This window comes from Oscarella lobularis, chromosome 14 (genome assembly GCF_947507565.1).
Source record: "Oscarella lobularis chromosome 14, ooOscLobu1.1, whole genome shotgun sequence".
Taxonomy (NCBI): Eukaryota; Metazoa; Porifera; class Homoscleromorpha; order Homosclerophorida; family Oscarellidae; genus Oscarella; species Oscarella lobularis.
This window is the reverse complement of record NC_089188.1, coordinates 1,941,810-1,968,589: the sequence shown is the minus strand read 5'-3', so window position 1 is coordinate 1,968,589 and position 26,780 is coordinate 1,941,810. Positions and strand designations below refer to the sequence as shown.

The 26,780-nt window shown below is 48.7% G+C and overlaps 10 protein-coding genes and 2 long non-coding RNA genes across 16 annotated transcripts; 8 read left to right on the top strand and 4 right to left on the bottom strand.

The window, feature by feature from the left end:
- Positions 1-14: 14 nt before the first annotated feature.
- On the top strand, positions 15-2,962 carry LOC136195739 (uncharacterized). Of its 2 annotated transcripts, XM_065985181.1 has the most exons (6): positions 15-157; positions 214-317; positions 381-2,154; positions 2,212-2,556; positions 2,620-2,684; positions 2,749-2,962. In XM_065985181.1, exons 1-5 carry the CDS (start codon positions 61-63, stop codon positions 2,676-2,678), a joined length of 2,379 nt encoding a protein of 792 aa, XP_065841253.1. In that variant the 5' UTR covers positions 15-60; the 3' UTR covers positions 2,679-2,684; positions 2,749-2,962. The 2 variants fall into 2 exon arrangements, with proteins under 2 accessions (XP_065841253.1, XP_065841252.1); XM_065985180.1 differs by having other exon boundaries at positions 381-2,556.
- Positions 2,963-2,989: 27 nt separating this feature from the next.
- LOC136195750 (choline-phosphate cytidylyltransferase A-like) lies at positions 2,990-4,559 on the bottom strand. Its single transcript, XM_065985197.1, has 6 exons — positions 4,310-4,559; positions 4,139-4,255; positions 3,823-3,974; positions 3,542-3,763; positions 3,284-3,472; positions 2,990-3,225 (listed from the first exon to the last, which is right to left on the bottom strand). Exons 1-6 carry the CDS (start codon positions 4,512-4,514, stop codon positions 3,079-3,081), a joined length of 1,032 nt encoding a protein of 343 aa, XP_065841269.1. The 5' UTR covers positions 4,515-4,559; the 3' UTR covers positions 2,990-3,078.
- Positions 4,560-4,586: 27 nt separating this feature from the next.
- On the top strand, positions 4,587-6,750 carry LOC136195745 (cell division cycle protein 20 homolog). The gene is made up of 7 exons (XM_065985191.1): positions 4,587-5,154; positions 5,253-5,372; positions 5,430-5,638; positions 5,694-5,788; positions 5,852-6,080; positions 6,144-6,269; positions 6,328-6,750. Exons 1-7 carry the CDS (start codon positions 4,770-4,772, stop codon positions 6,625-6,627), a joined length of 1,464 nt encoding a protein of 487 aa, XP_065841263.1. The 5' UTR covers positions 4,587-4,769; the 3' UTR covers positions 6,628-6,750.
- A 1,266-nt stretch (positions 6,751-8,016) lies between these two features.
- LOC136195442 (uncharacterized) lies at positions 8,017-10,919 on the top strand. Of its 2 annotated transcripts, XM_065984769.1 has the most exons (14): positions 8,017-8,132; positions 8,188-8,281; positions 8,339-8,401; positions 8,473-8,613; positions 8,678-8,757; positions 8,822-8,902; positions 8,950-9,025; positions 9,078-9,101; positions 9,157-9,323; positions 9,386-9,445; positions 9,512-9,716; positions 9,988-10,122; positions 10,177-10,774; positions 10,833-10,919. In XM_065984769.1, coding segments are annotated over exons 1-14 (1,824 nt in total). In that variant the 5' UTR covers positions 8,017-8,033; the 3' UTR covers positions 10,834-10,919. The 2 variants fall into 2 exon arrangements, with proteins under 2 accessions (XP_065840841.1, XP_065840840.1); XM_065984768.1 differs by having other exon boundaries at positions 10,177-10,845.
- A 120-nt stretch (positions 10,920-11,039) lies between these two features.
- On the top strand, positions 11,040-13,624 carry LOC136195443 (uncharacterized). Its single transcript, XM_065984770.1, has 11 exons — positions 11,040-11,260; positions 11,337-11,457; positions 11,518-11,622; positions 11,687-11,824; positions 11,874-11,983; positions 12,041-12,127; positions 12,181-12,253; positions 12,314-12,340; positions 12,404-12,573; positions 12,635-12,706; positions 12,765-13,624. The coding sequence occupies exons 1-11, from the start codon at positions 11,147-11,149 to the stop codon at positions 13,548-13,550; spliced, it is 1,803 nt and encodes a 600-aa protein (XP_065840842.1). The 5' UTR covers positions 11,040-11,146; the 3' UTR covers positions 13,551-13,624.
- LOC136195445 (uncharacterized) lies at positions 13,604-15,760 on the top strand. Its single transcript, XM_065984772.1, has 9 exons — positions 13,604-13,740; positions 13,796-13,868; positions 13,925-13,981; positions 14,033-14,179; positions 14,279-14,373; positions 14,427-14,519; positions 14,578-14,647; positions 14,703-14,735; positions 14,788-15,760. The coding sequence occupies exons 1-9, from the start codon at positions 13,606-13,608 to the stop codon at positions 15,693-15,695; spliced, it is 1,611 nt and encodes a 536-aa protein (XP_065840844.1). The 5' UTR covers positions 13,604-13,605; the 3' UTR covers positions 15,696-15,760.
- Positions 15,761-17,805: 2,045 nt separating this feature from the next.
- Positions 17,806-20,283, bottom strand: LOC136195454 (uncharacterized). Of its 2 annotated transcripts, none has more exons than XR_010671905.1 (3): positions 19,756-20,283; positions 19,024-19,454; positions 17,806-18,858 (listed from the first exon to the last, which is right to left on the bottom strand). It is a non-coding gene; the product is annotated as an uncharacterized lncRNA (long non-coding RNA). The 2 variants fall into 2 exon arrangements; XR_010671906.1 differs by having other exon boundaries at positions 17,807-18,805.
- Positions 18,685-20,193, top strand: LOC136195446 (sialidase-1-like). Its single transcript, XM_065984774.1, has 3 exons — positions 18,685-19,213; positions 19,268-19,531; positions 19,607-20,193. Exons 1-3 carry the CDS (start codon positions 18,695-18,697, stop codon positions 20,180-20,182), a joined length of 1,359 nt encoding a protein of 452 aa, XP_065840846.1. The 5' UTR covers positions 18,685-18,694; the 3' UTR covers positions 20,183-20,193.
- LOC136195452 (transmembrane protein 164-like) lies at positions 20,257-21,583 on the top strand. Its single transcript, XM_065984780.1, has 6 exons — positions 20,257-20,725; positions 20,776-20,825; positions 20,877-20,943; positions 21,001-21,079; positions 21,130-21,230; positions 21,283-21,583. The coding sequence occupies exons 1-6, from the start codon at positions 20,327-20,329 to the stop codon at positions 21,511-21,513; spliced, it is 927 nt and encodes a 308-aa protein (XP_065840852.1). The 5' UTR covers positions 20,257-20,326; the 3' UTR covers positions 21,514-21,583.
- LOC136195451 (cyclic AMP receptor-like protein A) lies at positions 21,368-23,261 on the bottom strand. Its single transcript, XM_065984779.1, has 14 exons — positions 23,181-23,261; positions 23,077-23,129; positions 22,971-23,025; positions 22,863-22,919; positions 22,744-22,807; positions 22,600-22,687; positions 22,455-22,547; positions 22,359-22,397; positions 22,222-22,300; positions 22,116-22,163; positions 21,985-22,067; positions 21,848-21,933; positions 21,714-21,784; positions 21,368-21,667 (listed from the first exon to the last, which is right to left on the bottom strand). The coding sequence occupies exons 1-14, from the start codon at positions 23,226-23,228 to the stop codon at positions 21,572-21,574; spliced, it is 960 nt and encodes a 319-aa protein (XP_065840851.1). The 5' UTR covers positions 23,229-23,261; the 3' UTR covers positions 21,368-21,571.
- LOC136195441 (4'-phosphopantetheine phosphatase-like) lies at positions 23,261-26,745 on the top strand. Of its 2 annotated transcripts, XM_065984767.1 has the most exons (21): positions 23,261-23,377; positions 23,442-23,527; positions 23,587-23,758; positions 23,803-23,854; positions 23,908-24,184; positions 24,247-24,306; positions 24,361-24,469; positions 24,518-24,585; positions 24,650-24,769; positions 24,818-24,902; positions 24,957-25,042; positions 25,099-25,248; positions 25,296-25,408; positions 25,458-25,545; positions 25,606-25,748; positions 25,813-26,026; positions 26,085-26,185; positions 26,250-26,318; positions 26,379-26,453; positions 26,505-26,642; positions 26,689-26,745. In XM_065984767.1, the coding sequence occupies exons 1-20, from the start codon at positions 23,284-23,286 to the stop codon at positions 26,632-26,634; spliced, it is 2,292 nt and encodes a 763-aa protein (XP_065840839.1). In that variant the 5' UTR covers positions 23,261-23,283; the 3' UTR covers positions 26,635-26,642; positions 26,689-26,745. The 2 variants fall into 2 exon arrangements, with proteins under 2 accessions (XP_065840839.1, XP_065840838.1); XM_065984766.1 differs by having other exon boundaries at positions 26,505-26,745.
- LOC136195455 (uncharacterized) lies at positions 24,704-25,531 on the bottom strand. The gene is made up of 3 exons (XR_010671907.1): positions 25,249-25,531; positions 24,938-25,185; positions 24,704-24,887 (listed from the first exon to the last, which is right to left on the bottom strand). It is a non-coding gene; the product is annotated as an uncharacterized lncRNA (long non-coding RNA).
- Positions 26,746-26,780: the final 35 nt, after the last annotated feature.

The window sequence follows — 26,780 nt, the reverse complement described above, 5'->3', positions numbered from 1 at the left end:
GCACCCCTCCACGTTGGAACGAAAATCGGAATCGTACGAGTTCAGGGACGTCGCCTTTAGATGGCTATCAAGAAGGTATTCGTCGGCAATTTGGGCAACGTCGTGAGCGACGAAACGCTTCGGAGAGCCTTTCAGGACTACGGCGAGATTATCGACGGTAAACCCGATTCGTCGCGCGTGCCGACGCTCGACGCGTCGCGCCTTTTTTCGCAGTTCTCCTCATCGAGGACAAGCAGACGGGATTCAAGAGCTACGGTTTCGTTACGTTTCGCAATACGAAAGCGGCCGAAGACGCGATCAACGCGCTGCAACATACGGTAAGAAGAAAAAAAAACACACATCGAGCGCCCCTTCGAGGGAAACCGTGAAAAACGCGATAGATCCTAAACGGTCGTCGATTGACCGTTCAAATGGCGAAAAGCGAGCACGAAAAGGAGCACTATCGCGGTCGTCGATCGCCGGGCGGCTATTATCATCATCGACATCATCGATCGCGATCGCGTAGTCCGCACGGGGAACGCGGCGGTTGGGGGCGCGGTCGCGACAGAAGACGCGAATGGGCGGGGGACGGCTATGACGAAAGCGAGGGGGCGTGGGACGCGTATGGCGGCGGCGGCGACGACGGGCGACGATACAGAGAGCACGAGAGAAATCCGAGGAGAAGAGCGTGGGAAGACGATCGGGCGGGTGTGGCGGCGGCGCCGCCGCCGCCGCCGCCTCCGCGTCGAAGAGAAAGTCGGTGGAATCGAGAAAGCGACGACGGCGGGGGCCCCTTTTCGGGAGCGAATTCTAGGGGAGCCGAATTCCCGAATCATCATCGTCAACAGCAACAGCATTCGTATGACGATTGGGGCGCTCCAGCTCCCATTCAAGGAGACTACGGAAAAGACGACTATCGGTATCATTTGACGGCGAGGAGAGAAGTCGATCAGTTCAAAGCGTTCCATCAGCAAATTCATTCAAAACCGTTGCCGCAACCACATCACCACCAAGATCAATACAGAATGAGTCACGATTCTCAGCAACAACAACAACAACAACAGCATCAGTCGCAGTTCCATCATCATCATCAGCAGCAACAATCGCGTCAGTCAGACGATGACGTTCCCTATAGGCGTATATCTGTCGACGAAGATCCTTACGTGATGGACGACTTTGTCCAGGGACGCTTTTCTCACGAGTCGCCCGACAATTCGCGCTACGACGCTACGAGACGGCAACAGCCTCAGCAACAAGTCCAGCAGCAGTCGTATTCGCGTCAACAACTGCCAGTACGACAAGCCCCTCCTGCATTCGATTATACCCCCGCCGCGGCGGCAGCAGCAAAGGAGAGCGAATACGTTCCCAAGAAGAGAAAGTATTATCAAGAGGAAGGAACAGACGTCTATGGTCAGGCAGCTATGATGAAGAAGTTGCCAAGCGCACAGCCACCTGCAGCAAATAGGCAAGACGCCTACAAACTTTCATCGTCCTCATTATCCAGCAGACAAACTCCTGCGGCGGCGGCTGCAGCGGCGGCGGCTGTGGCGGCGGCGGTGTCCCAATACTCTCATAGTCAAGATCAGGACTGGGGTGACTATCGCCAGCGCGAGACTCAGACAGGTAACTCCTATTACCGCTCAGCGGATCCGCGTACGAGAAGCGCCCCCGCCAACAGCAGCAGCGTCGATTCCGCGCTGATGATTGCCAGCCTGCGAAGTAGGCGTTTGGGAAACGAATTGCAATCGTCTCAAGCGAAGCCTGCTACTGCCGTCACAAAGCCTTCGAGCGCGTGGGACCAGGCTGTGACGGCGGCGACGACGTCCGATTACGCCGCCGCGAAGTCTAGATTGTCGTCTCGCTGGTCTCCGCCGCCTTCATCTAGAGCCGCCGTTGCCGACTATTCTCCGCAGCAGCAGCAACAGCAACAGCAGCAAGTGCCGTCGCAGCAACGCACGACGTCGCGCTCATACCAGTATGAGCAGCCTGCAGAACGTGATAGCGGCGTTGCTTCCCAGATTCGGTCTTCCGTCACCAATCGGCCGTCCGATGTCTATGAAGGCTACTCGCCAACTCGGCCTCAGATCTATTCCTCTGGCGCAACCAGAGCGGTCGCGTCCGCCTCTCAATCTACACCGAGTCCATCGCTCAGTGCTCTTGCCGGTAGCGCTTACGGTACTAGGCTTTCCGCTGATTCGACGTCGACTCAGTATAATTCGACGACTCTCGCAGATCCGCGAGTCTATCCAACGTCCACGGCGGCTTCTCTGCGCCTTAGCGGCGGTGCTCGCTCGACCGACGTCCAATCATCGGCGTCTTTAGCTCGCAGCTCCTACGCTGAGGCTTACCAGCCAAAGTCGACTTCCCTCGCTGGGTCTTCCTATGCTGGCTCGTCAGCGGCGAGCTCGCGCGTTTTAGCATCGTCGGGCGTTACGCCGTCCTATTGGTCTTCCCAGTCCTTGGAGAAGTCCTATGAGGGTGGAACCAGTAGCTCAGGGGCCTCCTCAGTCAAGGCACGGTCGTCGACGGAGAATACGCGCGAGCCAATTCGGTTTGGTTTCGTTGGAGGCGAGAGAGGTACATACTATTGGGGGGGCTCTATTCTTTGGTACGTCAATTCTACCGAGGCTTTGGTTGCAGATGCTTCTAGTTCAGCTTATTCAAGCTATTCTTCTTTTCGCCAGGGTAAAAGTTCCTAATTTCAGGTATAGCGTTGTCTCATTTTTATTGCTCCTTTCAATTCTATTGCGCCATTCGATTTTCTCCAAGGCCAAAGCGGAGTTTCCCAAGTTTAAATGAGCGGGCGGTTTTTTGATTTGAAAATTTTTTCCTGTTGTTCCGTATGGCTGTTCGTCTCTCATCTCTCTTCTGTTCAAGTTCTCCTAGTATAGATGAATGAGTGCACTCTCGCCTGCCTGTCTGCCTTGTTGTGCATTTCCTCTGCATCACTACTATTTCAGTTCATAAAATGAATTCTTACGTCCTCTCCCTGCGCCTGGACACGCACACGTGATAGCAAAAATACGAATTCTAATATTCATACTAATAATAATAATAGTAACCAAATAATCGTAGTCACAGTGATACATATGAAAACGGTCAGTCCGAATAGCTAGTCGAAGGACTAGGAGTGCTAGAATTTGTCTCGTCTTCCGGAACGTTGTCCTCTTCCTCTTCCCGTTCTGGCGATTTGATGGCATCAAAAGCATCTCGAACAAACTCTTTGCCACTCTTTAGAATTCCAGACTAAAGAGCACAAGAACTTAGACAAAAAGAGATATAAACGTTTCTCGCGACACCGTACAATGGCCCCGTCGCGTGAAAACATTCTGAGAAATCCATGTATAAAGTCCCTCGATTTGTTCTCCCACTTGTCGAGCATCTCGTACGACTTGTCTTCGAACTTGGTCCACTTTTCCTGCGCCTTCGCCGGCATTTCCGTGATCTTTTTCTTCAGCTTTCCCAGTCTGTCCTTCATCTTTATCTCCTTTTCCTGTGTACCGTACCCAATATAGCAAACCGCGTCCCCCCCTTCCCCGTTTAAAATTCATTTTGATTTTACTTTCATGAAGCCGACGTTCAGTTCCTGTCGCGTGTACCCACGCGCCAAATTGCGACGAACGTAATCGTCGTAGTCTCTCACAATTTGACAGATGAGATCGGACGTTGAAATTCCCTGCGTTCGTTGCGTTGCAAGAAACATTCCGGCGTCCTTGATAGACTTATAGCCGTCTTCTACCCCTGGAGAAGCGTACGGCAAAGCGTCGTGAGCAACGAAGTCAATCTAGCAAGAAGACAATAAATAAATAAATAATGAAATGAACGCCAATTGTTTGATCTTGCCCTGTGTTTGTCGAGAAATTCGTCATCTAATACCCACGGAGCATTTGGTACTATTTCATCCACGTAACGGCAGTGGCTGACAGCATCGTAACGCTGTGCCGCCGTCATTACTGTCCTTCCTTTGAGCTTGTGCGTCAATTCGTCACTACAGACTGCGAAAAAAATTAAAATTATTTTTACATGTATAGGATTAAATATCTGTCCCCTTTGAAAAAAATAACTAGATCATTAAACTACTTTTATATAAAGAAATATCACCGGCATATACTGTATAATTCACTTTTAATTAATCAAACAAAACTTTTTCTTTCCTTACTTCCTACAAGGAGATAGACGTTGGGAAACGCCGCTTTTGCCTGCATGAGAGCTCTAGCGTGACCCTGGTGAAACAAATCGTAGATGCCGTCCGAATAAACTCTCACGGGTCTTTCTCCTTCGAAAACAGTGCTTTGCGAGTCGATTTTAGCTTCGAAATTGCTACTCGTACCTGGTTGAACGTTTGCCGCTTCTTCTAGTGTGAGGCGGGTCTCTCTTCGGGGCGGTCTTGGCGGATTTTCGGCGTCATTTCCGTCGATCCACATAACGGCCGGACTAGATACAGGAATTGGAGTCATCCAGCGTCGTTTGGCGTCTGGAGTGTCGTCCTGATTGTTCGGGTGAGATCTTTTGCGAGGACGTACTGTATGGGCCATTGTACACGAGCAAATGTGCTATCGCGTGACGTGACGTGGCGAAATTGGGCGCGCGCTAGAGAGCTCAAGATCTCATTTGCATCAACTTTGCGAGAGTCTAAAACGTCTTTGCTTCACGTAGTAACACAATATGAAAAATTTGCACTATATGATGTAAAGTGAATGTAAAGCGCGGGACGTCGTCGAAGAGGAGTGCCTATCCGGGGTTTGGCCGATCAGCCAATCGCCTTCGGCTGGGTCTTGACGTGTCTCGCCATGGCCCAAGCGGCAACCCCAGTCGATTTGAAAAGCCGAAGCCTGATGTCTCAATATTCCCCGCGCGTACGAGCAACGAAACTTCGCAAGCCTTCAACTCGATCCGAAAACCGGGTCCCGCGCTCGCGCAAGAACTCGAAAACGCCGCGAAAACCCTCGGAGATCTACCGCGATCGTTTCATACCCGATCGTCGCTCGACGATCACCGAGCTCAACAGCTACTTGTTGCTCGAAGCGGAAGATGACGAAATCGCCGAGAAAACGAGGGAAGTCGATAAGAAGCGAGAGCCGAAAACCGATTTTCAGCGGCACGTCGAAAAGCACTTTGGAGTTCCAACAGAAACGAAAATCATGTGCTACACAGGACAGAGAGTCAATCCAAAAGGTAAATTTGGGACACGTACGTGGGGGGCCCCCTTCGTTGATTGATAAATGTTTATGGGCGTTTTTAATTACTCGTAATTAGGGAATATCTTTTTTTAGAAAAATGTACGTTTCTGCATTCCGTGACGAAATCGCGTCTGATGAAAACGTCCTCTTCTCGTCACATTCCTAAGAAAGCGGAGAGAACGCTCGACGCTCCCGATCTCAGAGACGACTACTGTAAATAATTTCATAGTCAATAAGGACTCCACTTCGTCCTAAGTTCCTTTGTCGTAGATCTAAACATTTTGGATTGGAGTTCTACGAACGTCATCAGTATTGCTCTCGACAACGTGATTTATCTGTGGAACGCCGAGACGTCGAAATCGACTGAAATCTTTGATTTCTCACGAGAAGCCGAGGAGTCCGACGTATACGGCTCATCATTGGCTTTCGACGATTTCGGAAGATATCTCGGCATAGGAAGCAGCCAGGGAAAAATCCTGGTACAACTAGAGACTGTGAGATTTTTATAAAATTATTACGTTGTATTCTATATAGCTGTGGGACGTGACCAAGCAGAAGCAAGTGCGCACTCTGGGATGTCACAGGAGTCGGGTGGCAGCTCTACGATGGAACGGACCTATCTTGGCCAGGTTATTTTAATCTAGCGCGTGCTCACCGATATATTGACTCTCGTACTACTACTACTACTACAGTGGATCGAGACTCGGAGATTTGTACATGCACGACGTCCGAGTCGCCGAGTCGTACGTCGGTTGCTTTGCCGGTGCTCACGCGGGCGAACTGTGCGGCTTGAGCTGGTCGAACAATGGGCGCTACCTCGCGAGCGGCGGCAACGATAACCAAATCAATATATGGTGCGGACGCGACATCGCTAACGTCAGCTTGCTGCACACGATGAGTGAACACCAAGCCGCGGTTAAGGTAGAGATGCACTCCACTGGTAGTAGCAACTCGTCGATTTGTTAATTAATGTTGTTTTCTCAGCCGTTGGCCTGGTGTCCGTGGCAGTCGTCTCTTTTGGCTAGCGGTGCCGGAACGGCGGATCGGTGTATCAAGTTTTGGAATGGGGCGTCCGGGCAATGTCTAGGCAGCGTCGATACGAAATCGCAGGTGAGAATACGGCGGAATCTTTGCACGCGGGGGGCCCATCGTCTACTTTTATTTTTAGGTCTGTGGCTTGGTTTGGTCTTCGGATCATCGCGAGCTCGTCTCCGCTCACGGTTTCACCGAGAATCAGGTCACTATATGGAAGTATCCGAAGATGACGAAAGTCGCCGAATTGACGGGTCACACCGAACGCGTTCTTCACATCGCTTTGAGTCCCGATCGCGCTTGTCTCGCGTCGCTCGGCGCTGATGAGACCCTTCGCGTGTGGAAGTGCTTTCAGCCACAACGCCGGACGGCGAAGAAAACGGCCGACAAAAGCCCCAGGAGCGTCTTGTCAATGGATCATTGTCCCATTCGGTAAACCATTATAAAAACGTACATCAAATTACTACAAAAATATTTTTCTTTTGCATGCAAAAAACTATAAACTTATTTCTTCCGAGAAATTGTGCGCGATGTGTTTAGTTAATTATCTTGAGGAGCAGTTTCGTCTCTTCGTCCGCCGTCACATGGCAATAGGTTCCCAATTTGACCCATAGCCTCTCCTCTTCCCACACCTCTTCCCCGTTACTGCATCCTTGTCTTCGCAATATTGTTTTCGAATATCCGATGTATTTGCACCGTCCGTACCCCCCCAAGCAGTTCTCATACACGCGAGGCATCTTCGCTTGGAAAATTTGACTGGGCCAACGCGTCATGTCTGTCGTCGTGTAAATGGAATACGGACACAGGTGTCCGTTGCTGGCATTCACCGTAAATGCCGATGCTACGCCAGACGGAGGATGCAGCGGGTCTTCGGTCGTCTCGACGACGTGGTCTTGTTCTTCGAAGCATTTTACTTGCGCCGTTATGTTTTTCAATAGGGCATTGAGTTCGACTGTCGACTTTTTGGTACAGATGGAAGTCGAGCCCAACGAAGCTCCTTGAGTCGACAAGGGAAGCAAGGTCACCTATAAGTGAAATTGAGTCGGTTTTTCTAGATGTATTCGAGACGAACCGATAGAAGAGTCAGTAGAATTCCAGTCGTCATCGTCTTCGTCTTCTTCTTCTCCTATGAGTTGTATGAGAAGTGAAGTTCGTCTCCCTTTTATTCTTCTCTCGTTCTCGTGGGAGTGCTTCATGCGTGACGAAAGGGGCTTGCCGATAACCAGAAGAACGTAGGTGGGACCATGCGGACCCGAGGCGATGGCTTTCTGAGAGCCTTTCTCCGCCTCCTGCTTCGTCGAAAATTTGTACCGCAAGTCGTCGTTCCATCAGGATAATTCCCAACACGTTTTGTAATAATTTCCGGTACGAATGCGTCCTCGTGTACCTTGAGCCATAGTGCGGTTCCCGAGCCTACGCGTAAGGCAGCCTTTCACTTTCGTTGTGCATTTTTAATAGAGGTTATGCCTATTACCGCGAAGTGTACCAGAAATGCGGAGCCCATTTCTCACGTCTACGCGTGCAAACTCCTCTACGTCATATCCGCTCGGCATCCGCAAGCACTAAAATAGGTTTGCGTGCTTCCTATGCCGACTTCATTGCTTTGCTATTGACTTCTACTACTGTACGATATATCTAAAGTAGTTGAAGACGAAATAGGTGTCGAAAAGTTTACTAATTCATACCAGTTTATTTTTTGAAATTTTGACAACCGATATCTACAAGTCAGTTGGTTTTCAATTAAGAACCGATGCAATTGCAATTATTCTCTCTGTTCCATATATGGTGAGGTTACTGCGCACGCGTACTGCAACGCTGTGACGCCTCCGTGACCCCGTAAAGATGGGTGCAGCGATTTTCCGTGTTTGCTTCATTCTCGCCGTGCTAGCTTCATCGAACGCGTCCGTCTCGAACTGCAGCGGCGACTGCAACTCAGCGAAGGCAAGCACAGCTCGCCTTTCTTTTCGCCTCCTAACCGAGATAAATTCTACGCCAGTCGCAGCGAGACGCGCTGCTGCGATGCGCAACGACGTGCCCGACGACAAACGCAGCTTCGAAAAGCAACGAAAACCGGTGTAGGACGTGCGACGGTAAATACCGCTTTTTTTGGTTTCTTCGTTATGACGTCGACGTGGCTACGTATGCAGATAGTGGGCGTTTATTCGCGACTTCGCCTTCCGAATGTCCGTCGTCGCAACTTTTCGCAGACGGTATATCGTAGTTTCACGAAGAAAAGAAATTTCGATTTTTAATTAATTAATTAATTAATTAATTAATTAAGAATGTTGGACGTGGGGCTACAACGACGATGTCGCGACGAATTCGAGTTGCGACGAGAAGACTCCGCCGTCGAAGGAGGATCTCGGTGTTGGAATGGATAATCATTCTGGCACGTTGAGAGCTTTGTTCCGATGGACCCCAAGTGCGACACGTTCTATAGAGAGGCGACTCTAAATAGATGTTTTTCCTGCAAATTTTCACTCCAGGTGGTGATAAAACTATCAGATTTCGAATCACTGACGGTTACAATGACGTAGTTCTTTGCATTTTAGTGTCTGGGGCTCAAGTGAGTTGGGATTTTTTTTCTTTTTTTACGATGGAATTGTTTTATTTTGCGTTGTTTACGTTAGGGGTCATGCACGATTTCTTCTGACCTTCTGAAAGCGTATGGACTAATGGAGTGGCGAGTCAATCACGAATATGAAATCATGGTTATACTGCGTTGCGCGAGCGTTTTCTCTATGATACGTATTCGTAGGTCAGCGCCTTGCCATTTGATAGCTGTAATGACCCCCAACCTCCGAGGAGAATGGCGAAGATGATCTGGCGGGAAAGTGAGTCGTGCTGAATTTATTTTTCAATTCGATTTTACGATTTTTTTTGCAGATAAACCGAACTATTATTGGCCAAGTGAGAAAATCATTCCGGTGTTCGTTTCTATATGAACCAATACCCCTATGCTCAGATCCTCCGACGCCGACCAATCTGAAATACGTCATCACGAGCAAAAGCGCCGGGAGAATAGACGTGAACATTAGTTGGACGTCTGACGGCCCAATGGATCACGTGAAATATTCTATGGTGTACTTCTATGTTCAAACGAAGCTGAATGTGTATCATTGCCAGGCAGAGGTACAGTAGTTGTGTTGGGGGATTGTAGCGCACCTTCTAAGTAGCTTGCGCCGTTTTTTCAGAATGCTCGGACTTGGTGTCTCATGTTGGATCTCTCCGTCGACGAGGTCTACACTGTACGGGTAAGCGTGAGCGAAAATTTTACTCGTCCGGGTCTCCTCCTTACAATTTCCTTTTTTCGCGTCTAGGTGCGATCCTATAATGCGGATAGTACGCGTGCACAGGACGGTAGTGGATCAAGCCCCTTTAGTGATGGCATACGCGTACCTCGCTCGCCTTTCTCGCATCCGTCATCCGCTCCCGTGAAAACCTCGACGCAATCTTCAACCAGTCGTTCCCCAAGAACATCATCCTCTTCCTTTTCTCGTTTGTCGTCCACTCAACCGCCTGCAAGTTAGTTCCGTGTTCGCGCATCTTCCGAATAGCATAGGCCAGGCTAAAGTCGTACACATAGTGAAAATTAGTTTGATGACTAGTATTTCCTGTTCCAACGAGTCAGAGAAGAACCTTACGTCACACCTACGAAACCCGCTCAGTCTGCATTAGGTTGTAGTCGTCGCAGTATCTCCCAATTGATTTTGTCAGTACGCTTTCAGAGCCGATAGCTATTTGGGAGATGCACAAGGAAGTCCGTTATTCGAATAAGCAGAATTCTTTAACTTAGATCCCGCGTCTTCGTCAAAGAGTCACGCAAACATACTGGCGGTCATCGCATCCGTTAGCGTGTCGTCTATCCTATTTCTAATTGCAGTTGGGGTCGTGGTGGCGTGTATCGTCAAACGGTGCCGACGCCCGCCGTGTAAGTCTCGTTCGTCGAATCGCGCGACAGAAAGAAAACGTATTTTATACGCAGGCTCGTTGAGCGAAACGAACGTTCAAACCCATCCGCTCATGCCGTCGAACGAGATACGTCACAGTCGACGTCAAGCCGTCGTCTTCGTCGTATACTCGCAACGAGACGGCGTCCTCGCGCACTCGGCCCGTCGTTTCGTCTGCGACCTTCGAACGCAATACGCAATCGACGCGTCGTCGGAAGACCACGACGTCGGCAGCCACGACGTCATGCGCTACGTCAGAGAGAAATTCGAGGACGCCAAGTGGATTATTTTCGTCTGTAGCAAAGAGCTGAAGGCTCTCGATAGGCAACGCGATTGTCAGAGCGTGGCGAGTAGCGACGATCCCGTTGCCATGGCGGCGTTGGTGCTCTTGAACCATTTAGGCTGGAAAAAGAAATGCGTTCCCGTCGTCATGAAGTCGAGCGATCGCGAGCACGTGCTCGAGTCGTTGAAAGATGTGCGCGTTTTCGTGTGGAACGAGCCCGAGGGACAGGAGCGGCTCGTCGCTCGCATCAATGAGATCAGTCTATACTATAAGAATCCGGTAACTCGGCCGAGAATGAAAAGACGTACGGACGACGACGACGAGGACGACAAAATGAACGGAATTGTTTAGTAATTTAATTAATTTGACTCTCAAAACAATTTCCTGTTTTTTTCATTTGGCTTGCAGATTTCTAGAACTAGCCCGCCGGCCTTTTCTATTGCACCCGACTTCTCTCAACGTTTTGCACAAGGAAATCCTGGTTCGTGGGACGAATTGGTATTGTTGGACGTTGTCTTGCATCATCCTCTGGTCGAAAACGAGGAACTGATACGGAAATCGAATTCCTACCTTTTTCAATTTTAACGGAGGGGGACCACGGTGACGTAACTGTTTTGCCTTATATATGTTTTCTTTTCCTATGTTGTCATGCCATTGCGCAAGGCGAAGAGGACGTCGCACGTACGCGTTCTATCCGTCTCTCCCGCGCCGCGCGTGACGCCATGCCTCCGCTGCCGGCGTTCCGCTATCGTATCTCCGTTCTCGCGCTCTTTCTCATTCTCATTCAACTGACAACGGCGAGAGATTGTCACGACGTCTGCCGCGACGAATTGCCGGTATTTTGCTATTCTTTCGATTTCCTATTTGACTATAATTCCTCGCGGACGCCGTTCGTCGCTTTCCTATGTATAGGAATCGGCGCTTTCGGCGCTCAAATGCATGGGACGCTGCGCGACGCCGCGTCCAAACTCAACGAGCACCGGAACTCGTCCCTACGCGTTCAACGACACGATTCAAGAAAACGGCATTCGAGGTATACTGTAGACTGAGAGGGAAAACGCAGATCGAGTCCTCTTTTCTCTGCTCCATCTAGTGGGCGCCGATATCTTGAGCGATTACGTGATTCGAAACGGAACCGGTTTTCTGATCGACTGCAAGGACGGCGATCCGACGGCGTCGTGGCTTGTCTTCCAAGGCGGTGAATGAAAGCGCGGCAGCAGTCTCCCATTCACTTCCGGGAATGACGGGTGTTTTTTGTGAAGAGTGTCCTTCTCTCGGCGTGACGGATAACGCCGTTCGGACGCCGTCTCCGCCTTCTCATACCTCCGTGAACGCGTTCCTGACTGAAAGCAAGGGGGGAATGGTTCGCGCTCGCTTCATTATATGGCGTTCTGAGCAACGTAAGGAAATGCTGACTAATAATTATCGTGAGAGTATTGGTGTTTTTAGCTTCTGGGGACGTGCTCGCTTATAGGATTCAAGTTCGATCGTCCGACTATAGTCAGAACTTGTTCTGTTTGCTGTTGGTGCCGTGGCTGAAACCGTCGTCATCTCCTACGGTGAGTCTACGGTCCATTGTGATGTGTACAGTACGTGTGATTGCGTTGGGTTTATAGTATTCTTGCATTCTCGCAAATGAAGACATTTCGTCGTCTTTTGAAAAGGGAGACGTTCTCCGCTATGACGATGTGTACCGACTCAAGGTGGGGGATCTCGTGGGGCTCCAAGAGTGATCAGTTCTAACCCGAAGACTCAGATTGACGCATATCCAGTTCCACTTAACAGGAGCTTGTCTCCAGCTCCACTGCAAATACCTCTAAAGCGGCAGGGTAAGACTTTTATCGAACACTCTAACTAACGATGATATTGTACGTTTCCTTGTTCCAAAGATTGCATCCTGGACTCCTGCCTTGAAAGTGAGTTGGCACGACGTACTAGTAGCTATTAGCGTTCTTTTAGTTTCACGCTCTTATTTCCAGCTCCTTCCGCACCCGATGACGTAACCGCTCTGATCTACAATCAATCGCGCGTGGCGGCACTCAACGACGTCAACGTTACGTGGACGCCGACGTTCTCGCAAGGCGATCCTCGTTACACGGTCTGCGCAATTGCCGGCGATGTGAGTCTTTCTACGGACTGCGAATATTACGTAAAAAAACGACAGGGCCTATGAATAAATAAATAAATAAATAAATAAATCGGCATTTTAGTGCGAAACGAACGCCACGTGGTGCACACTGAAACGGATTCCGCGCGACGATTCACGTTTCAAGAAAGCATGCGTACGAGCATATACAATCCGTGCAGTCTGAAAAGAGCCTCAGAGAAGTCTCCGTTTAGGTGCGAACGGAGGTCGATCCGCATCGCGTTCGAGGCGGCAATGGTCACAGCGAGTGGAGTTGCACCGATATAAAGAAAGTAGAAGAGAAACCGCCCGTGGTCACGAAAAACTCGAATACCGTCGCCGCTGTATTATCCGCCTGCGGCGGCGGCGGAGTATGTGCGATCGTTCTCATCGCACTCGCAATAGCCATTCGAAGGCGAAAACGTATCGCAAAGCGGAAAACGTCGGGCTCCGAAGACACGGGCCTCTTACCGATTCCGGGACGCGGAGCCGAACCCAAACCCGTAGCGAAGTTGCCTAGCGACGTCAAGACCTTCGTTGTGTATTCGAAACGCGACGCGACCGTCTGCAAAGCGGCGCGCGCTCTCGTCGTTCGTCTTCGCCAGTTTTGGGGCGTCGACGCGAGCTCGGACGAATATGCGCACTACACGGACACCTGGGAGTACGTTCGCGATCGATTTCGCGATGCCGATCGCATTCTCTTCGTCTGCTGTCGTCATTTGCACGAGGAGTGGGAAAATCGCAGCGCGCGACGCGGCGTCTCGGGCGCCGCGCTCGCCTGCATCGAATCGGACGTCATTGGCGGCGGCGAACAGCCGAAAAGCAAGTGGGTAGGCGTGGTTCTCGACGACGCTCATCGTCGGTACGTTCCGCCTCCCTTGGGATTGGTTTTCGTTTGGAATGAGCTCGTCGAGCAGCAGGAGGAGCTCGCGCTCTTTTTGACAGGACAACCGCCGTATACCCTCTGTCCAATCAGCAACGTCGACAAGTTATTAGATTAGTCTTTACGGTCGGGGCTTCGTAGTTGTTTTGCATTTCTTTCGTCCGCAACCAAACATGCCTTTCTCTTACAATACGGTAATTGTTTTCTGTCTTCTGGACGTTGTCGTCGCGAGCGGCGGCGTCGCTTCTTCGTGCGTCGACTCGTGCGAGAGAAAAAGCGTCGAACGGAAACAGGAAAACGTCATTCCGGTCCGAAGGGTCGATTCCCTTTCGGGGGCTTCGTAATCGCGGATTTCGTACTTAGAACATTCGCAAGCGATGCGAGGCTCGCTGTCGTGCGATAAGCAGTCGGAAGGAGCGCAGGGCGTGTCATGAAGGTGATTTTCGTTACAGGCAACATCCTATTGTGTATTTAGTAGCGTCATGCGCGCAGATTTGTCTCTCAATCCAAAAAGATGCAACGCGACCATCGACTTTTCCTATCTGAACGGTGGGGCATATCGCGTCGCGATGGGTAACTTAGTCTCACGCGACTCTCTAGACCCGTGCGATTCGACGTGCGCGGTTTCGTCTATGACGGCTGATATACCGTTGCGGAATGTCAGCTATCGAATAACGCCCAAGATCACTTCTCGTCGATCGATCTCAGCTATAACTTTTACTTGGAAGACCGTTCCGGTTCCTGAAAGTAACAGACAGAGCCCTAAATAAATCATGATTTATTTAGGGCTCTGGTAACAGAGGTTCTCTGACGTCATTTGTTTTTAATGACGGTCTCTCGTTGTAGACGGGACTGCTCCCCGCGGTTTCTATCTGATACTGAACGTCTTAGTTGACGAGGGTGTGTCATCGATGTGCATTAGAATTCGTGATCCAAAAGCGGTGAGATTGCATTGGAGAAAGCATTGCAATTCTAAGACTGCTGCTGAATGTAGAACGCTTGCGTCCTTTCGGTAGAGGATTTTTACAAGTCGGATTATCAATTCAAAGGGCACCTGTTTAGCTCGGCGTCTATCCACACTTATAAAGTATGTATCCTAGTTACTTATTACGTATAGCGTAGCTTTAGATTTGTTTGCAATACAGCTCTCGGCGCTTCCTCTTCCGAACGATTTTTTTTATCAAAGCTTTCTAACAATGCATTTTCCTCCACGTGGTTGGTACCTTGTTCTTATAAAGGCCAATTAATGAATTCAAGTCTGCTCCTCTAGCTACGATTGCTCCCACCACACCGAAACAAACTGGTAGATGAATTTAAATACTGAATTGTGTGCAATGTATTTATAAGAAATTTAGTGTCCCAAGAAACGACGTCAGCTACTAGTAGTTCTATGCCACCGACCGTTTTCACTGGTTCAGATTCATCCGGCGTATCTGAGACTCCTTCAAGTGTATTTAGCGCCACTGGTGAACCTCAGCATAAAGTTACACTGGTTGCAGTGCTAGTGAGCGGCTTTGCTGCACTAGTACTGATTTGCGTTGTTGTAATAAGAAGAAAGATGTGCAAACGACAGTCAAAGTCCGATAGTAGTACTAGTGTTAATGTTGCTATGGATGAAACGTTGTCGTCTTCGTCAGAGAAATCTGTTGAGTCGTTTCTTGAATTTGATGGGACCGAAGACGACGTGAAATTCCTTGGGGATTTTGAAGTTTCTTCTAAGAGCGCTGTACATAATGTAATTCAAAATCGCTACGTTCGGAGAGTCTTCGTTATTTATGGAACGCGAGATCCGCAATTCTCCTTGACGTGTCGTCAGATTGTAATTCAGTTGCTACAGAAGTGGGGAATCGAAGCATCCGGCATAGAAAATTGTAAGGAAGGCTTTGAGGGCAAAGCCACGCTAGCTTGGGTGCAGGAAAAAGTTTGTCAAGCCGATTACATTCTGCTTGTTTGCAATAAGGAAATACACGATCTTTTTGAATCCGACGAGAGGCCGACAGCACGTGGTTTTGACGATCAGGTGGTTTGTGAATGCTGTGAGTTTTTGCGTCGCACTTACATTGACCGGAAAATTAACAGAAAGGTCATCCCCATTTTGCTTTCGACTGAAGACGAGTGCTGCGTACCGTTGATGATGGCCAGTCACAAACGTTACCGATGGTCGACGGACGAAGAGCAAATTGCTCGGGTAATTCGAGAAGAATTTGAGTACGTTAGACAGCAAGGGAGTATTGGCAACGATGAGGATGAAAATGCGCTGTAACTTTTGCAAATCAAAGAGCTTATAACTCATTTTTTAAACATTTCGAATACATGTTTGAATGTAAAGCGTGTGCTGACTTTGTACCGCAAGTCACATGATGTCCATGTCCGGGTAATGGGCAGGTGACGGCCTCACGGCGCATTCTCCTCTGGCTAGAGCAACAGGCAGGATGCATCTGGGCTGAGGACCACGAGAACGAGCCCCTGCCGAGCGGCGAGGCTCTCAACCACGACAGCAAAGCCAATAGGTAAGCACAAGGCGCCATTCCGAATGCGTCTGGCGATCTCTCGCCAGCCGACTGCTGCCGCGCGACAAACATACCTCGCGAGAAGCAAAAGACGCCAGCATGTTTTTCGACCAGCTCCGGCCCTCCGGCCCTGCTTTTCTCACTGCCTCGCGATCTTTTTCCCCCGCCACGTGGCGGACAATCTCTCCCTTCAAGCGCGCGCATCCACTCGCTAACAAGCAATCCCGAGCCGTATGCATTCGCGCGTCCTCGCATACCATTAACGTCGACGTTTACTAGAAGCGCTCGCCAATTGTGTGCCTTCCACGCGCCGCGGGACCCCCCTCCTCCCTTCGACGCGTGTACCGCACGCGTGCACACCCGAGTTCCTCTCGTTTTAGATATGCAGTGCCTATATTTCTGCGTTCTTTTAGACTGCTGGCACCGTGGTTCTCGCATCGACGAAGAAGCACGCTTCGACGCCGTGCTCAAAGCGTAAGCGACGCCTACTCTTTCACGTAATTCGATACCTCACCACTTCGCCTTTTAGAAGCGAAACGGCACGGGCGTCACATACTCTCCCCGCTATAACAGCGGCGGAGCGCCTACACTCCGACGCGGTCTGCCAAGGGTAGCGCAGACGAAAATCAACGAATTATTGAGGTTTCCCTTTGGGGGCCCCTGGCGGTGTAGGCATGCACTTAGGGGGCGGGGTTCTTCGTCACGTACACGAACGCCGATTGGCTGGCGTGCCACTGCCCGCGCTTTGAGCATAGACGATTTCCGAACGAATCTAAACACTAGGCTGGTTTCCGACTGTGTAATCGAGGGCGGGTTGGGGTTCAGAGTGGGGGCTGGTGGCACGGGCAGCGCATGAAGCTTCACATGTGTACGTGACGGGGAGCGTAGCGGGACGACACGTAGAGACTAATTCGTACTCGGTTTGCATTACTACGATAGTGTGCACGGGTCCGTGCCCCTGCATTAGGGTTTAGGGCGGCTGTCAGTAGGTAGGGCGGTTAGAGGTTTAGTATAGGTTGTAGCTCCTTTCCCCAAACGTGCTTAGCTGGCAGCCGCCACCCCCGGTTAGACCATTTCAATGGATTTTCAGGTAATTTAGGTTTGAATAGATGCATATTTTAGGTCAGTGGATTGTGTAAGGTAATCTAGGTTGATTAGAATATAGGCATATTTTAGGTCAATGGATTGTGTGAGGTAATCTAGGTTGATTTAGAGTCTAGTTGTACAATGTAACCCGTGTTTTAGGTCAATGGATTGGGAGGTAATCTAGGTTGATTAGAATATAGGCATATTTTAGGTCAATGGATTTTGAGGTAATCTAGGTTTAATTTATTTAACATATAAATGATATAGAGTAACACATGTTTTAGGTCAATGGATTGGAAGGTAATTGGGTTCAATAAAATTAGAGAGCCTTTTTTTGCATAACATATTATATTGATATGCCTCATTAGGTTGAATGCTTTAGGAGACTGCGTGGAATGGTATTGTTGTGATTTCTTTTGCAGTGCCAATAGACACAATGGAAATTCAGAAGCGGGAAGGTAAGGAACGTCTCTGTTCAATAAATCGCGCTAAATTCTAGCATGTGTTTCAGGCAGGAATATGGCATTCTTCTACGCGTCTCGGTGCTGTTTTTGTGGCTATTCAGAACGAAGCTGAAGACATGATGAAGACGACTTTTCAGTTTTCTTTTGTAGTTGTAGTATTTTTGTATAGAGTGGTCTCTTTTTCGTAGCCTTTTTTATAATTTGTATTAGGCGCATAATACGCACGCACGCTCGGGGCTTTGTAACGCACCTATGCGTTCAAGGCCCCTCCTGATGCAGACAATATAACGCGCGTTTTCACGTCTTGTGGTAAAGAGAAAACGTGCGTTAGCGTTTGCCGAGCCGCGCTCGCGTGCATGCACGTGTCTTTTTTTAACAAAAAATTAAATAAAAATTTGAAAAAGTCCCGGATGTTCAAAGCGAAAACAAGCAGAGTCTTCCCTCTCCTCCATCCGCCCCCTCGCCCAAACGGGTAAGGCCAGGTGGGCACCTGCTATGAGCCAAGGGCTCATGGGGTCACTCCATACTCCCCCGCGGAGGGTGAGCCCGTTTAACCTCCTGGCTCCGAGCCTTGGACTGTGAAAGTGGCAGCTGGGATGTCAGTCCACTCACAGGTGCAATTCCAAGGGGCGTCACTGTCATTACCCGCCAGTGCCCTGCCTTACACGGGGAGGCGCTCTATAGCCTCTGCAGAGGTACGGCCTATTTATCGCTCTTGGCCACAGAGGGATGGCTGCGTCTGCCTCGTCGGATTGGGGGAACGACTACACGACAAAACAATTGATGCGGGGAAATGAATAAGATATACCTCAAAAAGAGTTGCTTAGCGCACAGGAATGGCCAGCTTCTTACTCTTCTTTAGCTGACTTAGACAGAGGTATTGCATCCTAATTCATCTCACGTCGGTCTAAGATGATTGCACAGGAAACCAAATTATAAATTATGCACCTTGTGTTTGGGAGAAATCGCGCGCGCCCGTCAACGTTTCGCCCAAAGGGACTCTTTTAGATTTTACCTAAAACAGACAGAAGGCAGGTCACCGTCACTGATACTACTGTACTAGCCTTCATTGATCCAATCATACATACCGGTTTTCAATTTGTCGTCACGGTGTTCTGGAACAAAATAGCATTCGATTTATTAATTCCGTCTACCCACCTGGCGTGCTAGGCAACCGGCCACTCCCCTTTTGTACTGTACTCATGGAAAAGCTCCGCCTCCTTTGCTTTCTCACGTTGACATTTTCGCTAACCAAAAGCGCTCGTACAGATGATAACTGGACGGAAGACGACTTCTACTCGTCGCAGTTTCGCCTGCCCAAAAACCTCCAATCAGCGTCACCACGATGTCAAATAGAGCTCAACGCCTGGTGCAAGAACGAGGCCCATTACCACTGCAGCAAACCAAACTACGCCCGTGCAGCATACAAAAATGACTCGGTGTGGGGATGCACAACCGACCGCGACAATGCATTCTGCCCCTCACATGGACCGCTGGCTCAACTACTCAATTCGTGCGAAAACAATCTTACCATCGTCGACGTATTCGTATCGGGCGACGCCGGCATCAATACCTATCGCATTCCGGCGATCATTCAAACAAGTAACGGCGACCTTCTCGCTTTCGCCGAAGGACGAATTGTTTCGAGCAGCGATTGCATGAGAAAGGTACTCGTGATGAAACGAAGCAAAGATTCTGGAAGATCGTGGCAAGACCTCCAGGCAAGGAATATCAATAGTTAGTAGGTACACGTATAGAATCTATCGATATACTAGAAGCTACCTATTGGTTTGGACGATTCTCACATGGTCGTTGGCAATCCTCAACCGGTCTTCGATTTTGCGACGAATACGACGTTGATTGCTTACGTCACCAACGAAGACACGGCCCGAACGTGCGATCCCGGTCAAGACAACTGGATTCTGACGTCGTCCGATGAGGGAGAATCGTGGAATATGCCACCTAAAAACATAAGCAGCGTTTTGGGTCGGTACGCCGGCCTGCTACCGGGGCCAGGCGGAGCAACGCAAATGACAATGGTACGTGTGTAGATATAGTCTAAGTTCTGTGTATGCATTACAGTAGTACTATACATATTGCCTATGTTTTTCTAGGCGCCGTACGCGGGTCGCCTCGTTTTCGCCGGTCACTACGGCGGATACACAGAAGATCTTGTCTGGTTTACAGACGATCACGGATCGAAGTTCACCGCGAGTTCGACCCCGCTAGCCTACGTCGACGAACCCCAAATCGTCGAACTCACCAACGGTTCGCTTCTTCTCAACATGAGAACGCGACATCTGAATGTGACGTGCAAGTGCCGCGCCACGTCGGTGAGCAACAACGGCGGAGAGACGTGGAGTCCGATTCGCTTCGATCCGACTCTCATTTCGTCGGTATGCGAAGCGTCCATCGTTCGAATCGGGAGGCGTATCTATTTCGCGAATCCCGCGTCGACGACGAGTCGAGAAAACTTGACGATTCGCGTGAGTGGTGACGACTGCGAGACGTGGACAAAAACGACGTTGGTCGTGTCGCCGGGGCCTCTCAGCGGAGGCTATTCGGACTTTGTTCCGTTTCCCATGCGCGACGATACGACCAAGGGAGGAATACTGTTCGAACGACCGCACAGTATTCAAGGAAAAGTTCGCAACGTCGTCTCTTTCGCACAATTTCCTCTCGACTTTTAGAGTTCCCTCGGTCCCTGCATGCGCCCAGTTACCCAATATCATAGTCTTGCTACCCTGCTACTGCTAGCATAGCCGCGCGAGGCTTCAGAAGGCGAAGACAACGAGCTATTGGAACTGTTTTTAGCGTACGTTAGCCTTACGAGCATGGCAAGCGCAAGTGAGAAGCGTATGACCGGCGAAGCTCCGCACTCCTTCCACGAGCTCATCGCAGACGTTCTGTACGGCGGCCTAGATCCGAGCATTCCCGGCGTGGGAGGACCCGAATGCCAACGCCATCTACCGCTCTCAATCAAAATCGCCGAAGCCGTTCTAGTCATCTTCTACTCGACTCTGCTCTACGTGTGGACGTATCGAACGCTGACGCCAATAAGAAGCGAAGCCGTCGAAAAAATGCGCCGGCGAGAAGACGAAGTGGGCGGAGTTGGAAAAAAAATCGCATTGGTGTCACTTTGCTTGGTCTTTGGCATGGAACTGACCTATAAGATTGTCACCAGACAATTATTATTCGTGCTCAATCCCTGCCACGCTGTCACCGTGATTCAAGTGAGCGAAAACAGGTGAAAAACAAAACACGTCATAATTGATGTGTTTAGATCTATTTATTGTGCGTAAGACCGTCTAAATGGAATGCAGCTGTATTGAGGTAGGGGGCGGTGCAGATGAGTATCATTGCCCTTTCTAAGGAGTTTCTTAGGGTGATGCTGCATAATCTGTTTGGGGCCCTAATCGCTGTTCTTTTCTCTGTAACCAATACAAGAGAAGTAATGACAGTTTTTCGCAATTCTTACAACGATTAATTTTCGTGGGCGGGGCTTTAGCTTCCAGGTGAAATACCAATTTACTGGATACAGCACGTATTGATTCTTTGCGTCCCTGCCTATATTATTTATCTCTGGGGTGAGGATAGATAAACGGGTTCCTAGCCTCAATCTCTATCTTTTTAAAAGGGCCTTTGTCTGTCGAAAGTCTTTTTGACTGGTCGTGGGCTCGCGTTGGCTTACTAGCGTTTGGTCACTATCACCACCACTTTCTCCATCCAATAGCAGAAGTACATATATACAAAAATAATTGTACGTTTGGTGGTACGTTTTGTCTTTTAGTTGACTTACGTCAATTTGAATTGCGTGCTATGTCCGATGCCGTCGGATCCTATAGGAGGACACTACTACAGAGCGATTCTCATCATAATCATGACGGCGTGTGTAATGACAATTGGAAAACTCTACGCGGCGCTTACGAAATTAATTCTACGCATGCCTCAAACAGTTCATAGTATTGTTATCGAAGCGAACGGGGAGAAAAGAAGTGACGAGAGGAAGAAACGTAACTAGGCGGGGAAAAAACTTGCGTGTGTGTGTGTGTGTGTTTTTTGTGACTGAACGAAATTTATTAATTTGTTGAGTCGCTTGAATCACTGGCGTCTATCACCGGCTTTCGGGCTGGCTCGTAGATTTTCACGTCACCGCGGTTTCGCGTTAGAGCGGCCTTAGATGGGGTTCAATTCTAAAAAACGTTTCGAGAGAAAACGCACCTTAAATTGGACCCAATTGAGCTTCGAAACCGTTTCTTTGTCCAGTCCAAAGACGATGGCATTCAAAGCACCTGTGAGGGGGGAAGAAACGAAAAGTCTCAATTACTAAAGCATCTAGATAGATAGTGTGTTGCCTTGAAGTGGAGATGATAGGGCGTGAAGAAGGGCCAGTGCGAATATCGGATTGTCTTTGTCTCCCTTGCTCGCTGCGTTTTGAATCCTAGAGAAAATTCATCCAGGCATTTTTATCACCGAAGGTTACGTCTTATACCGATTAATAAGCGGAAATACGTTGAGGGCGAGATAAACGAAAGGATAGATTCTCAACGGTTTGACGTCCTCTTTTAGAAGCGCCTACAGGAAGATACATAAGTTGACAAATGAGAATATTTCTCGCCTTGCCTTTCGTCTCTCTGCTTCAGGGTCGTAAGTGCCAGTCCACATCTTAGCCTAATTACAGTAGACATGCATTCCACTTTCCCGTGTCTGTTCTCTCTTTTGCTTTTACCCTCTTGTTAATGACTATGATGATGTAAATGTAAACGGATATCATGATGAAAAGTATGGCAAACAGTGGCCCATACCACCTAAAAATTGACATAATTTTCTACCTCAGCAAAGGGACAGCGTAAGCCTTTCTCCTACACGCCAAATCTCATGTGATCGTAGCCTTCAGAAATCCAACTACACGCACAAAGACATATATAATTAACGTTTCAAAAAGGTAACAATATATCTCACCACCACACTCCAGCAGGACCGTAAGTGTTTCCTTGAGAAAACGGAATGCAGGCCATGAGAAGAGGAAACGCCCAACAGACGACATGATACACTCTAAGATAAATGTATTAATAATAACAACGCGTCCTAGCCGCCGTGGACAGACCCTTCGAGATGATTCGTTTTTCTAAATTTTATAACGTTCCAGAAGAGATTGAAGCAGATGCAACTGACCCAGAGCAAAACGCTCCAATCTAGAGAAAAAAATAGACGTTATCCAAAAACATCTGAATCGGGTACATGTACGCACCAAAGTAGGTCATCCAAAAGGCCTGAAAAATGCAAAACGGATCGCCCCGCTCGTGAACGTCACCCTTTTAGAAAAACACACAAAATCATAACGAATTTTTTAATTAGAAATTTACCTACCATTGCATAGGCTATTGCATCGCACAGCGAAGCCAAACTTAGCCACAGAATAAGGCGCTAAAAGCGAGTCTATTATGGGGGTGTAGAGTCACACCCACTTATTCTTACTTGCACGAAGAATTTGTACTTTCGAAACAGCAGGATAATTCCAATTACGAAAAGGCTGCAAGATCAAAGTCAACCCCCCATAAAAAACGTACGGAGATTCGCTCACCAGCCGACAATAGAAAGAGAGGCCGTAACTCTTCGCGTGACGAGAATTGCGTCCTGAGAAAAGAACGTGCAAGCGATGGTTCTCTCTCTTTTACGTCAGCATACGCAACGGCCGGGTTGATCGGGCCAGGAACAGGACGAGTTCGACGACATCCTGTGCGTAAACACTTCGCGCTAGTGTGCGCTAAAAAAACGCGCGCACGTCATCATGTCTGCCGATTTGAGCAGCATTCCCATTCCCGACGCGCAGCTGCACGCCTTTCGCAATCTGACGAGCGCAAAACGATTCGCCATCGACATCGGTTCGATCGACGGGCGGGATCGTTCGAGAAAAATCGCGCTAAAATGCACGATTCTATCGCGCAGGCGGTTCTCTAGCGAAGTTGGCCTATTATTCCGAAGTGAGACGAAAGCGCACGCGAACGTTTCCTGGCTCGGGCGAACCTCGCGAGGTATTGGTGCAAGTCACGTGAGGTGCTACACATTTTATCGTGCGCGGGCGTGGCATTAGGTTTACGAAGTGGAAGAAGTCGATTCGCCCATAGCCAAATTAGATTTTATCAAGTTCGAGACAAAGTACATCGAAACGTGCTTGGATTTCATTCAGAGTCGTCTTTTGCCGACAAATAATTCGCCTACGAAGAATCAGTCAAAAATTTCTACATCCGTTTTGAAAGCAACAGGTGTGACACAATTCTTTAATTTAATTAATTAATTAATTTTGCAGGGGGCGGTGCTCACAAGTACACAAAGTTGCTGGCCGAAAAGCTTGGTCTCAGGTCTGGCTGCAAAAATTCGATTTAATTAATTAATTAATTAATTAAATTATTAGAGTTGATAAGGAAGACGAAATGGCGTGTCTGATCAAAGGCTGCAATTTTCTCCTAAAACATCTTCCCAACGAGTCGTTCATATGGCAACGCGACGCCAGTCATCATTATCAGTTCCAGTCCCTTGAGCCGGACATATTTCCTTATTTGCTCGTCAACATCGGATCGGGCGTCAGCATTTTGAAAGTCGAGTCCGAAGACTCCTATAGGAGAATCGGTGGCACAAGCATGGGAGGCGGAACCTTTTGGGGTCTTGGCTCTTTGCTCACCAAAGCCAAAGTAAAAGTCCTTTTAGTTAACGTGTTTCGTAATAGAGCGGGGATCCAATGTCCTTTTCTTAGGGTTTCGACGAATTGCTTGACTTAGCTGAGTCCGGTGAACACAAAAACGTTGATATGCTGGCACGCAGTTATCTGATTTTTTACATTGCCTTTGATTCTTTGAATGCTTCTCAGGTCAGTGACATTTACGGTGGCCCATACGAGCAGATGAACCTCGCCGCTGATCTCACAGCAAGCAGCTTTGGAAAAGCAGCTAGAGCGTCAAAAGAATCTATTGACACTGGTATAGAAAATATTTAATATTTGCTCTACTTTATCTTCTCCTCGCAAGCGGAACGGTTTGATGACGCCGACAAAGCGAAGAGTTTGCTTCATTTGATTAGCAATGATATTGGCCAGGTGGCTTTGTAGTCAATAAGTACTTAACTTGAGCCTATATATATATATATATCTGTGTTTATAGATTGCGTATTTGAATGCTCGTCTGCATAATCTCGATCGGATCTATTTTGGCGGATTCTTTATTCGCGGTCACCCGGTCACAATGCGTACGATATCGTTCGGTATTAACTACTGGTCAAAGGTGAGAGAGAAAAGCAAACGTGGACACGCGATGACCTATAGCATTTAGGGAGAAATCAAGGCGTTGTTTTTGAGACACGAAGGGTATCTTGGAGCAGTTGGGGCCTTTCTGAAAGGAGCTGAAGAAGAAGAAAGTAGCGTTTTTTATCCACTTGGGACTTGGGCTTACGTTTTTCTTTCTACCGTAGTCGACTTGGGTTCGTGGACAGAGAATCTGGCCAGTAGCTCTGGCTTCTATGATCAACCGGTTGCTCGAGCTCCCTCTCCTGTTCCGGTGAGACCCGATATCGTTTTCTCTCTTTCGTGCGTGCAGTGCGTCGATTTTCGTAGTACGGTGTCCTTGAGCTGGATCGAATGGAATTGACTCTAGTCCCTTTGCCTTTGATAAAGTGCTCTTACATGCCAGATCTCATAAATCTAAGCGAAGACAAAGGCGCGCGTCAGCACTGGATTCAGCGTTTTATGGAAGCACTATCTCACGTAAATGAACTGAGCATTTCGAAGGAGAAGTATGTGACTTTCCGTAGGTTGCCGATCTGGCCATTGCATGCCAACTTTCGTCCGATGACGTCTACGCAAGAGCTCAGCAATTCGTCGACGAACACAAAAAGCAGCTCGCTCGACTGACCGAAGAACCCAAGTAAATAAAGAACTTTTGTCACTCACTTTGTCACCGTGTCATCTCTCAGTGCTTTTGGCACGCTGACCGTGGGAAGTCTATTCGATGCACGACAGCAGTGCTTAGCCGAATGCTCCTTTCCGGATCCCTTCGTTAGGGTAATAAAACTTGATGAAGGATAGGCAATGGGATATACAAGTCGCGTACACCTCTTTTAGATCAAGAGGGCAAATACCGAGTTGGCCATCACCAAGATTCCCGACGTTTTTCGTCAGCTGGACGCAATGGAACTGAAACAGCGTCATCTGTGCGCTATAGAAAATCTCCTGGCCGGAAACGCGTGCGACGCTCGAGGAAGCGAGTCAGACAGAGACGAAAAGACAAAACAAATAAACACTAAAGTTCGCATTCTTTTCATTCTCCAGTTTGTTCGGCGACGAGCCGCTCACGTTCGAAGAAGCCAAGACGAAAATTCAACGTCGTCCTTGGCTCGTCGATTCGTTCGACGATTGGCTTCGTCGAATGGAAAGCGACGCTCCGGCGCACGCGTGCGCTCTGATATTCGTCGACAATAGCGGAATCGACATCGCCGTCGGCGTTCTGGCATTTGCACGAGAACTACTTAGGAAAGGAACGAAGGTTTGCGTAACGAAATTATAATTATTTGACGCGCGATTTCGTTGCCGTTTCCCGTCAGGTCATCCTGTCACCGATCTCGTTTCCGTCGGTAAATAATGTTACTGCGAGTGAATTAGAGGCTCTTCTGCTTCGCGTGAAGAACCAGTGTTCCATTATCGAGTATGCGTTCTCTTCTTCTAATTCGTTTGCATTCCGTTTCGAATGTTTACGCGCGTGAATTCAGATCGGCGGATCGGTCCGGTCAGCTTCTGGTTATGGAGTCTGGCACGCTTTCTCCTTGTCTAGACTTGAGGTTTGTTTGGCCTTGCATTGCTTCTTCCCCCACTTGAATTACTCTCGAGTGTGCGTGCAGGAGGATTGACTCTCGATTAGCCGAGGCGTGTAAGCAGCACGGAGTTGATTTAGTCGTTCTCGAGGGGATGGGAAGGTGATGCTCGTGATGGGGTGTCGTCTGGGGTTTGATTTTTTGTCTCCTTAGAGCCGTTTATACGAATTTCGACGTTCAATTTAATTGCGAATCTCTCAAATTGGCCGTATTGAAAAATCGGTGGCTAGCCGAGCGTCTAGGTGGAAAACAATATGACGTCGTGTTCAAGTACGAAAAATGACGAGAACGGTATCCTTCATCAAAATTTGTTTCTCTAACGATAATGATGTATTAGGGTAAATTGACTTTTCAAGGGTACAACATCCCGAGGGTTTTCCCTGGGAGGTTTAAACGCGGTCACGTAATGTCCTCGATGCATTTCCGTGG

Excerpts from the sequence above, each read along its gene's own strand:
- LOC136195739 (XM_065985180.1), top strand. The coding sequence starts at position 61 with ATGGCTATCAAGAAGGTATTCGTCGGCAATTTGGGCAACGTCGTGAGC. Across the intron at positions 158-213 it reads CTACGGCGAGATTATCGACG|TTCTCCTCATCGAGGACAAG; the intron begins GTAAACCCGATT and ends CTTTTTTCGCAG. Across the intron at positions 2,557-2,619 it reads TTTCGTTGGAGGCGAGAGAG|ATGCTTCTAGTTCAGCTTAT; the intron begins GTACATACTATT and ends CTTTGGTTGCAG.
- LOC136195750 (XM_065985197.1), bottom strand. The coding sequence starts at position 4,514 with ATGGCCCATACAGTACGTCCTCGCAAAAGATCTCACCCGAACAATCAG. Across the intron at positions 3,764-3,822 it reads AATTTCTCGACAAACACAGG|ATTGACTTCGTTGCTCACGA; the intron begins GCAAGATCAAAC and ends TCTTCTTGCTAG. Across the intron at positions 3,473-3,541 it reads TGAACGTCGGCTTCATGAAA|GAAAAGGAGATAAAGATGAA; the intron begins GTAAAATCAAAA and ends TACGGTACACAG.
- LOC136195745 (XM_065985191.1), top strand. The coding sequence starts at position 4,770 with ATGGCCCAAGCGGCAACCCCAGTCGATTTGAAAAGCCGAAGCCTGATG. Across the intron at positions 5,373-5,429 it reads CGATCTCAGAGACGACTACT|ATCTAAACATTTTGGATTGG; the intron begins GTAAATAATTTC and ends CCTTTGTCGTAG. Across the intron at positions 6,081-6,143 it reads AACACCAAGCCGCGGTTAAG|CCGTTGGCCTGGTGTCCGTG; the intron begins GTAGAGATGCAC and ends TTGTTTTCTCAG.
- LOC136195442 (XM_065984769.1), top strand. The coding sequence starts at position 8,034 with ATGGGTGCAGCGATTTTCCGTGTTTGCTTCATTCTCGCCGTGCTAGCT. Across the intron at positions 8,758-8,821 it reads TTTTAGTGTCTGGGGCTCAA|GGGTCATGCACGATTTCTTC; the intron begins GTGAGTTGGGAT and ends TGTTTACGTTAG. Across the intron at positions 9,026-9,077 it reads GAAGATGATCTGGCGGGAAA|ATAAACCGAACTATTATTGG; the intron begins GTGAGTCGTGCT and ends TTTTTTTTGCAG.
- LOC136195443 (XM_065984770.1), top strand. The coding sequence starts at position 11,147 with ATGCCTCCGCTGCCGGCGTTCCGCTATCGTATCTCCGTTCTCGCGCTC. Across the intron at positions 11,984-12,040 it reads AACCGTCGTCATCTCCTACG|TATTCTTGCATTCTCGCAAA; the intron begins GTGAGTCTACGG and ends TTGGGTTTATAG. Across the intron at positions 12,254-12,313 it reads AATACCTCTAAAGCGGCAGG|ATTGCATCCTGGACTCCTGC; the intron begins GTAAGACTTTTA and ends CTTGTTCCAAAG.
- LOC136195445 (XM_065984772.1), top strand. The coding sequence starts at position 13,606 with ATGCCTTTCTCTTACAATACGGTAATTGTTTTCTGTCTTCTGGACGTT. Across the intron at positions 13,741-13,795 it reads AACAGGAAAACGTCATTCCG|AACATTCGCAAGCGATGCGA; the intron begins GTCCGAAGGGTC and ends TTTCGTACTTAG. Across the intron at positions 13,869-13,924 it reads GCGCAGGGCGTGTCATGAAG|ATTTGTCTCTCAATCCAAAA; the intron begins GTGATTTTCGTT and ends TCATGCGCGCAG.
- LOC136195446 (XM_065984774.1), top strand. The coding sequence starts at position 18,695 with ATGGAAAAGCTCCGCCTCCTTTGCTTTCTCACGTTGACATTTTCGCTA. Across the intron at positions 19,214-19,267 it reads GATCGTGGCAAGACCTCCAG|AAGCTACCTATTGGTTTGGA; the intron begins GCAAGGAATATC and ends TCGATATACTAG. Across the intron at positions 19,532-19,606 it reads GAGCAACGCAAATGACAATG|GCGCCGTACGCGGGTCGCCT; the intron begins GTACGTGTGTAG and ends ATGTTTTTCTAG.
- LOC136195452 (XM_065984780.1), top strand. The coding sequence starts at position 20,327 with ATGGCAAGCGCAAGTGAGAAGCGTATGACCGGCGAAGCTCCGCACTCC. Across the intron at positions 20,826-20,876 it reads TGGAATGCAGCTGTATTGAG|GGTGATGCTGCATAATCTGT; the intron begins GTAGGGGGCGGT and ends GGAGTTTCTTAG. Across the intron at positions 20,944-21,000 it reads CTGTAACCAATACAAGAGAA|CTTCCAGGTGAAATACCAAT; the intron begins GTAATGACAGTT and ends GCGGGGCTTTAG.
- LOC136195451 (XM_065984779.1), bottom strand. The coding sequence starts at position 23,228 with ATGTCGTCGAACTCGTCCTGTTCCTGGCCCGATCAACCCGGCCGTTGC. Across the intron at positions 22,808-22,862 it reads ATGCAATAGCCTATGCAATG|GGTGACGTTCACGAGCGGGG; the intron begins GTAGGTAAATTT and ends TTTTTCTAAAAG. Across the intron at positions 21,785-21,847 it reads CCTATCATCTCCACTTCAAG|GTGCTTTGAATGCCATCGTC; the intron begins GCAACACACTAT and ends CCCCCCTCACAG.
- LOC136195441 (XM_065984767.1), top strand. The coding sequence starts at position 23,284 with ATGTCTGCCGATTTGAGCAGCATTCCCATTCCCGACGCGCAGCTGCAC. Across the intron at positions 24,470-24,517 it reads AAAAGAATCTATTGACACTG|CGGAACGGTTTGATGACGCC; the intron begins GTATAGAAAATA and ends TCTCCTCGCAAG. Across the intron at positions 25,546-25,605 it reads TTCCGGATCCCTTCGTTAGG|ATCAAGAGGGCAAATACCGA; the intron begins GTAATAAAACTT and ends CACCTCTTTTAG.